Source organism: Microcebus murinus, chromosome 5 (genome assembly GCF_040939455.1).
Source record: "Microcebus murinus isolate Inina chromosome 5, M.murinus_Inina_mat1.0, whole genome shotgun sequence".
In the NCBI taxonomy this organism is placed as follows: Eukaryota; Metazoa; Chordata; class Mammalia; order Primates; family Cheirogaleidae; genus Microcebus; species Microcebus murinus.
In genome coordinates, this window is record NC_134108.1 from 107,378,895 (window position 1) to 107,388,092 (window position 9,198).

General features: G+C 38.4%; 1 protein-coding gene across 1 annotated transcript; it reads right to left on the bottom strand.

The window, feature by feature from the left end:
• Positions 1-1,601: 1,601 nt before the first annotated feature.
• On the bottom strand, positions 1,602-8,857 carry SRSF3 (serine and arginine rich splicing factor 3). The gene is made up of 6 exons (XM_012746812.2): positions 8,710-8,857; positions 6,602-6,809; positions 5,251-5,385; positions 3,053-3,091; positions 2,717-2,803; positions 1,602-2,583 (listed from the first exon to the last, which is right to left on the bottom strand). Exons 2-6 carry the CDS (start codon positions 6,805-6,807, stop codon positions 2,556-2,558), a joined length of 495 nt encoding a protein of 164 aa, XP_012602266.1. The 5' UTR covers positions 6,808-6,809; positions 8,710-8,857; the 3' UTR covers positions 1,602-2,555.
• Between the last annotated feature and the right edge of the window lie 341 nt (positions 8,858-9,198).

Genomic DNA, 9,198 nt, shown 5'->3' on the forward strand with positions numbered 1-9,198 from the left:
AGTGTGAGTCACTACTAACTGTGGTCTAACAGGGTACAGATGCCATTTACAGATCACATAATCTTTTCAAGGATCTCCAAGATATTCAAACATACGAATGGTACATACAGGATAGCTACATCTTGTAAAACTGAAGTTTTCCCGGTGATTTTGTTTTCAACTTTCTGCTTAAGACATGGAGGTCAGAAGCAGTCCACAATGAACTGAGAACCACAGACTAAGTTAAATACTCTTGAAAGAGCCCATTATAATCCTTAGATGTTTCCTTACATTATCACAAAGTATTAAGTGACTTCTACTGAACACCTGTAGTCAAAGTTGTTTTGTGACTTTTAGTATTACAATCAACTCAGGAAGATGAAGAGTAGCTAACGAGACCTATAATTTTAGAAATTACAGAAGCTTCAGAACTTCCAAATAGCCACATCAATTCAAGGTTTTAACAACCTCCATGTTTCCAAATATTCTACAAGCCATAAAATTGTGCTTAGGACTTCTGGTTAAAGTAATTGCCAACTTCTAAGGCAAGGATAACTCCCTAATGAAGTCAACTTATTTCAGGTTCTGTATTATTCCTTTATTAGCCACATTATACCTACCATAACCAATTATCCTCTTTTTACAGAAGCTCTTCCAATTTAAGACTCCAAGTTGTATACTGCTCAAAAAAGCCCATGGAAGTGTCCGTTTATAAAAGCAGTATGACCGACATATCATATTGCTTCCTTTACTTCTTAGCTATCTTGCCTCTTTTATAACAGGAACATGTATTTAATTTAGGCTATGGGGGAACACCAAAAGGTCCAAAAACCCAGAGTTCCCAGTAATCATAGGCCAGCTTTAAAAAAAAAAAAAGTGTCTTCCTGGAACATGCCCAACCGTAAAAGGCTCATACTGAACTTTCCTGACAGCAAATCTCCTGTCCCTTGAGATTTGTGTGAATGTTTAATAGGACCACTGGAAATAATTTTAGGGCCTAAATCTCAATACAGCCTTATAGATTTAACTCTTAATGCAGTGACTTATCTTTCATGTTAAAGACAAAGTCAGTACAGCATAATCAAAACTATCTTAAAAGAACATATTTAAGGAAACTAAACCACAAGACTGTTGCATTATGATTTAATCTAATTGCACAAAAATTTGAAATTACAACCCCTCCCATTTTCTAAAAGGAAGGTTATGCATGCCTCCATATTCATTCAATTCTGCACTATTACATTTGAACCATATCGTGAACTTTACATCATGATGGACTGGTTTAGTATTCCCATGCAACACCTCAAATTATAAAATGGAAGCAAGTTTTAAAACTTTGTGGAAACTTTTCATGCTAAAGATAAAAGCCACTTTTAAGCGGGCAACTCTGGGTTATAAGTATCAGGTTGCTGCTATACTTTAAAATACTGGTCACTATCATGGATCTTAAATTGGCTTCTACTCCTTAAAAGAATGGGTAACTATTATCACTTAGGTGATAAGTATTCCTGTCACTTCAGAAGACTAATCCATAGTGCCTTTCAGGTAATGTTTCTTATAATAAGCATTGTGTAACCAAATGCTTCCCCTGGGGTAAAAACAATGGTAACAGTGGGTCCAACTGACTATTACACAATTATGCTAATATTTTATTAATTCAAAAGCACTTTACAAGAAAATATAAGTATGGCTTCCAATAGGAATGTTATACCTGGACTTTGTACCAAGCTCACAGATTTGAGTTTGCAAGGAAAAACAGGCTTTCAAGTTAAACAACAATTGTAACCAAAACTTTAATCCCAAGGATTCTCACAAAACATATTACAAATGACAGCATGGAAAAAAAAAATCTTGCACAGTAACTCAAAGTTCAGCTCTACAATGTACCCTTAAACTGGCAGGACATTGGTATTTTGATTATCTCAAATTTCCAAATAAAGAACATTACAAACAGCTATGTATTCATATATAGCAATCACATAAGGAACTTATGATCTAAAGCAAACAAAAAAAGTTTCTTGGAATTTACCAGATTCTAACTATACCAATTAGGCAACCTCTGCCCAGGGTGAAAACTAGATAGATTTTTCAAAAACCTCTAATTTAGTATAATAGTGCAGCTTTTATTTCTACCTGTTGGCTTGTTTCACAGCAGCTTTTAAAGACTGCTTGTTCAACTATAGCTGTATACTATATCCCAGATGTGGATAAAAAGGGAAATCTTAGTTCAATTTTTGCCAATTTTGTTTCTGTATTTTAAAAAAATCCAAACTTCAACTGGGCAGAATTTAGAGGTTTATTAGTTTATGCAAAACTAAAAAGCAAATTCAATTTTGCTTAAGGGAACATTGTAAAGTAACAATTCTTGGTATTACATGCCTCATATGATCCATTTCAAACCATAGAGAATTAGAGCTTTTGTGTCACTGTTCCAAGAGACAAATAAATTTGAACAGCTAAAACATCTTAAAAATGCACCAAGCTTATGAAGTCTCAAACAAAACTTGAATTTTCTGTACATACTCCTGTCAAATGAAGTCATTTCCTGTACACCACTTCTCTTGCAAACTGATCTTCTATTTTCTTTCATTTGACCTAGATCGGCTAAAAGAAACAAAACAAAAACTTTTACATCTGTTACTTAGTGACACTTAGTGACATATTATCAATAGATTAAGGTAAAAAATTAGGGCTTAGAAGACAGACCTCAGTGTATCATAAGTATGCAAGATCTTACCTTCGAGACCTAGAGAAGGATCGGGAGGGCTTATGATTTCTCTCCCGAGACAGTGATCTCTCTCTTCTCCTATCTCTAGAAAGGGACCTAAACCAGGGAAAGAACACGAGGGTCATTTAAGTATGATAATTACAATTAACAGAATTATTTTCTAAGAAGTCTTTAAAAATTGAAAGCTGGCTTATCCTTGCAATCTAATGTCAGTTTTATATGCCATGATTCACTGCTAGAGTCAAAGTCTATTCCCATTAACCAAGTCATTTGAAAAACAGCTTTGGAATAGGAGAAACAGTGTCATTTCTGAGAATGTAGCCAAAACAGGTAGAAGTTATTTACCTGCTCCGGCTCCGAGAGAAGCTTCTCCTTCTTGGAGATCTAAAAGCAGAAACAAGAAAATTAGGCTAATCATCAATTATCATTTATGGCGTGAGGTATTTCCCAACTTTTCAATCTCACTGTTGGGCCCAGTGAATGTGCCGAAGAACTGGCACCCATCGTCCAAAAATAAATAAATAAATAAAAAAGAAAAGAAAAAAAAGGCACGGAAAGATTAAGGAACAAAAAGCTCAAGTGAAAAGCAGGTATTCCAACCATGGATTCACTTTAACAAAGAATGCTTCACAGCAGATCTGTCCAATGCAAAACTTCATGTCAAACTAACTTCACTACCCAAACACCACACCAAAATGTAGTCCCCACAAGTAGTTCCAAAAACAGTACCATAAACCAGTATTTGGAACCCATGCAAACCTATAAGTCCATGACAAGACTTAGGTACCAAGTGGATAGTGTAATTTTTGTGAAAACGCGCTAGGTGTAAATATTGATGCCATTAAGTGCTACATTAGAACTGCATTTGTGATCGTCACATTTAAGAGTGTGTTTAGGCTTATCAAAATCACCTTAGCTTGGCCCACACTTCACCCCCAAAATTTTAAAATTTTGAAAACTGTTAGTAAAACCATTTAAAGGTGATAGGCTTCAACAAATTTTTGCCAGAAAGGAAAGCTAAATCTGTTAGAGATATTAAAATTTTTAGTTTGGCATCTCACACATGCAAATAAGTTTCACTTGAAGGTCTAGTTACATTATGAGTTCCCTATCACCCTTAAAAGTTTTTTCAAGCAATATATATGTACGTTACCATTCAATTATGCACAGCCAGCCTTTGATCCAGAAAAAAGAATTACTTTAAGCCGCTTACTCCTTATTTTAACCAGCAGTAAACTGTATAAGCAGGAAAAACTTACTAGTTTTGGGTTTCAACAAGCTAGAAATGGTGAGGTGAGGCTGCCGGACTGACGGCCAGGAAGAATTTGCTGAAAAGGTTTTGCCAGATGTTGCGTTGGATTTAGTTGGTTGGCGAAGGGGGTGTTGTGGATTTTTCCTGCTTTTTTGTTAGCCGAAGGCTGCTGCTGTAGTTGTTGTGAAGACATTTGGTAAATAAACAGCTGAGCTGATTGGCCAGGAATGTGTGGGCGGTCGAGGTGGCTGCTGCCGATTTGGTTAAGGTTGGAGAGAAGGCTGAGAGAAAACAGCATGCTCGGGAACCAAAGGGCGGTGCAACCTGACGACTGGCCAGCCTGGGTCATGTGAAACGACACCAGCCAAGCTGAATGGGGCGCGCTGGTCACATGACGCTGAAAGGGCTAGTTGACTGGCTAATGCAGATTCAGAGGGTGGTGAGAAGAGACATGATGGTGACTCTGTAACGGGGTTCATTTTTATTAATAGATGGACCAAAAAGCACAAAAAAAAATGAAAAACAAGCCATCAGTACAACCATCTATTAGCTAACAAATACTCTTTATTATGATGGGCAACAGTGTGTTGTTGTTTTTCAAAATAGCAAAAGGGGCAAGATTTTGAACTCCTATCTCCTAGAAGGACTTCACTCACCTGTAAGAGGTAAATTTAGTCCCATAGAAACTATTTTGGAGATTTGAGGAGATGTGGAGTTATCATCCAGACAATACTGCCTGGTCCAAGAATGATGCCATTTTCAATTACAAAAAAACTGAATTCTCTCCTATTTGGGATTGAAGAACAGATGACTGGGATTACTTCTTTTTAGCCCCCTTTATTGGTCAGTGACTTAAGTTAGTTTCAGAATGACTTCTACTTTACCAGTTGTAACATTAAAACAGCTGCCTGTTTAATAAATATTACAATTGTGCTAACAGTAGAAAACACATTATTGTGAAGAGCTAGAGTTGAATGTAATGTTTGTCATTATGGAGTCAAGAAATGGAAAAAGGCCTAAACTGAAGTATAAAGACTTGGAAAGATGCAACTAGAAGATGAACTAGAAGATAGATCCAAGATAGAAGTTACTGACTACCAACATGAACAGTGACCTAAAGACAAAAGCCAACACTCAGCACAACTCACATACCCCAAACTACACCCAGCAAAAGTTTCATAAAAACCTCCGATTCTTCAACGTTTAAAACCCAACAAACTTAGGAGAAATACCTGCTCCTACTAGCTACTCCATTACACCAATACCTCTAAACACACTATCTCTCAAATACCTGCGGCGAGGTGGAGGACTCCTCCTACGATAATCATCTCGAGGGCGACGACCCCAAGAGGGAGGTGGGCCACGATTTCGACTTCTTTTCTCACCATTAGACAGTTCCACTCTTACACGGCAACCACATAGTGTTCTATGAGGGGGAAGAGACAAATTTAAAACAGTTTACCTTTCTGAGACACGTATACTAAAGTGAAAAGTAAACACTCCCAGTTAGCTACTTTACAAACAAGATTGAATGTACACTTTTAATACCAAAACAAGTTTCAGTTCCCATATTTTTCTAATATTAAATGATTGAACTCGTTCTCCAGTTTAATTTCAAATTAAGCACAATTAAATTTAAAGTACCAATTAACAAGGAAACCAACTTTCTTCTACCTTTTTGTCAGAGCCAGTCTGTTTATTAAGCTCAATGCTAACTTTTTAACAATTGCGACCTAAATGTGAAGATCCCTGGATTTATCCTGGAAGAACTAGGACTGCGTCTTCATTGTGACTTTTCCCATTGAGGTTCCAGCACTTCTTACTATGCTGTATTTATTGGCTCTCCCCCAACCATTCTCCAAGTATACCGTTGAAGACAAGACAACCATTTTGGCTTTCAGATCACCCTCTCCCCTCAATAACTGGCACATTAAGAAATCACAACCAAGAATAGCAGAAAAAGTCCATTATCCCCTACCCTTTATCCACCCATAGCTATTAAATTTAGATAGACCATATTTGGACAGCAATTGGGAACAGTGGGGCTCTGGAAAACATTACTACAACCTGCTTGAATGAAGGATCTTTCATACAGCTTTACAGCCAACTCTCAGATCCCTTTTTTTTTTTTTTTTTTTTTGTTAAGAAGAGAGTCCCATTTAAGGCACTACTGACATGCTCCAGGACAGAAATTCTGAAGCAGAACCGATTTTTGAATCTGAAGGATAAGCTGTTTTCCTTGATTTCATGAACTGCAATGGTTTCCAAACGTGGAGGGGAGGGGGAGAGGAAAGAACTCAGGTGTTACTTGGTCAACTAACAGAACACTATAAACTAAGGAAAATAGTAACCAATTCACACTTCCTGGAATTATTTCAAACACATAAAACTAAAGCTAATTGTACACTAAAACCCTGTGTAATTATCATTTGTAAACAATTTTAAACAATTATCAATCCATGTTCACTACTAATGATAAAAAAAAGACCGCTCTCAGTTTATAACCACTCTTAAAATATTTAATTCCACAGTTATTTCTAAAGACTTTAAAAAGCCATCTAAATACCACATGTCCTAGAGATTTTAAATAGTAAAAGCACACACAACATTTACCATTACTAAAAATTAATCATTAAAATTACCTTCCATCTAGCTCGCGGACTGCATCAGCTGCATCTCGGGGATCTTCAAATTCAACAAATGCAAAGCCGGGAGGGTTTCTAGCCACCCACACACTTCGGAGTGGTCCATAATAGCCAAAAGCCCGTTCCAATTCAGTCTTGTTGCCATTGTTTCCAAGATTACCTACATAAACCTTACAGTCCAATGGACAGGAATCACGATGCATTTCTGTAACAAAAGAATACCAAAGATATTAATTTATCCAATTCATCTATAGATAAAAAAACAGATCCTCAGGAAAGAATTCCAAAATGCTAAAAAAAAAAAACAAACAAACAAACAAGAAATACTACTGCTGAAACATCAATTCTCCCCAATCTTTACTCACAGCCTTAGAAAGCCAGCAAATTAAGAGTTATTAACCACAATGTGAGCCATAAGTTAGGGACTTAACCTATCATTTCATTTAATCCCCAAAATAAAGCATTTAGAAAAGTAGGTAATCTGCTCAGAAACAAATTCTGCTGGAGACTTGAAAACCAAATGGATCAATGATGAAGACAAGAAAGCCAGTACTTATACCACCAGGCAAGTGATAGAAAAGTGCTTTCATAGGCCAAAACCTAATCAGTTTTAATAAAATAAGGCCAACAATTTTCACTTAAAAAAATGCTAAAGTTGATGCTACAGAAACTTTTCATTTTCTACAAGAACAAGGCTGATACCTACCATATGTCATTAAATAGAAGTCTTATGCAGTAAAAATTCAAGCAGAAGACCAAGTGTCAAGTTTTTAAAAAAATGTAAGCTCACAGCAGTCTTTGTAGTAGCCAAAAAGGTGCTAACCCCGAAAGTCCACCAGCAGATAAACAGATACACAAAATGTGGTATAACCGCCCTACTATGAGATATTATTCAGAATGAAGTACTGACAAATGCCAAAACGTTGAAAATTATGTTAATGAAGCCAGACACAACGTGCAGACATCATATGAATCCACCTATACGCAATAATATCTAAAATGGCTAAGTCTGTATAGACTGACTAATGGCTGCCAGATCCGGAGGAAGGTGGGACCTGAGGGAACTGCAGGTAACAACTTAATGGGTACAAGTCCCCTTGGGAGGCGATGGAAATGTTTTGAAACTAGATAGAAACTATGGTTGCAAAACATTTGAGAACATATTTAATACCACTGAACTGTACACTTTAAATCTTGAATTTCACTTCAATAAAAACTAGATTACAAAACGACATTTCTTACTCAAATTACTGCACTTCCAAGGGCTTATTTCTGATAAAACTTCAATACTTAAGTCACTTCAGCAATAAAATCAACTTGTAGATCTGTTTCAATTATATAAAAGCAACCTACTCAATAATTCATCTTGAAGAAGCTTTCCATAAACACCACGTTCCTCTCACTCTGGGCTTATCTAATTAAAAAATCCAAGTCAGGGAACGTCCTATTTGCTGTGACCACACCCTGTTCCCACGAGTTAGTTTTGAGACCAAAGCATTGGTGGTTATTTAAAAAAAAAAAAAAAAAAAAAACACTGCCATGACCACTTTCAGCCTACGTATTAGTGGGAAGCAGCTATATGAACAATGCAGCTCAACTTCAAGAAAAATTGTCCAGTTAAATAAAAAGTGATTAGATTCAAGCTGTAAAAAGTGGAATCAAATTAAAACTACATCAAAATAAAGGTCAAGTTCGGAAGCCATTTACTATAAACCGAAAACTCTAGTCTTGATTACTGAATTGGGGGAAAAAATCCTGAGAAGCTTCCCGAGAAAATGAGCCCCTCCCCCACCAAAAAAGGCGCCATAAAAATTGAAAGGCCGCGACCAGGAGTACAACTCGGTTACCGGCTCCCCCTCTTCATCCCATCTCCCGGCTAATCCCCTATCGCGGTTCACCCCCCAATGAAGGGTATAAACACCTCCATTCCAAGGCTAGGAAACCCTCTGGTGGGCCGGTGGCCCCCGCCACCGCCCCGTGCTGAACGTCACAAAATGGCGGCGGCGCCTCTTTGTCTCAATCTGGCGCCGCCATTGGGCCTGGCTCCACCTCGCTACTGGGAAAGTTCCAATTTCCACGTCACACCTTCTGTCGCCGTCTCTTACCGAAATCTAAGGTTTAAGTGCGGAGGCTCAAGTCCTCACGCTCCGATGGACCGTCCCGCTCTGCTCCGGCCGCACTCGCACCGATGCTCTCTCTCACCCGGCGTCCACGAAATGGCGGACCACCGCCTTCTCCTCGCCTTTATTTATACGCCACACTGGGAATCACATGATTGGACGAACACGCCCAATGGGAGGCGGAGGAGGCCGTGACGTAACGGCTACAAGCTCAGCGGGAGCCGCGGTTGCTGGGAGCGCGCTTGGGCCGTGCCGCCCTGTGGTGGAGAGGTGAGCTGTTGGGCGCTAATCGCCACGACCCTGGCGCTTGCTCGGGTGTTCTTCACTCTGCTGACCCGCGAGTTTCCCACAGACCCCTCTTCCTCACGTCCACATGGGCTGGGGTTTAATAAACAAAACCATTGCCATCACTGCCGAGCACTGATAGAGCCGTTGGCTCCTAACAAGATTAAGGTATTGGCTGAATGGTTAATT

Coding starts and splice junctions, on each gene's coding strand:
- SRSF3 (XM_012746812.2), bottom strand. CDS start 6,807: ATGCATCGTGATTCCTGTCCATTGGACTGTAAGGTTTATGTAGGTAAT. Junction 2,804..3,052: donor TTCTCTCGGAGCCGGAGCAG/GTAAATAACTTC, acceptor TCCCTGGTTTAG/GTCCCTTTCTAGAGATAGGA. Junction 2,584..2,716: donor TCCTTCTCTAGGTCTCGAAG/GTAAGATCTTGC, acceptor TGTTTCTTTTAG/CCGATCTAGGTCAAATGAAA.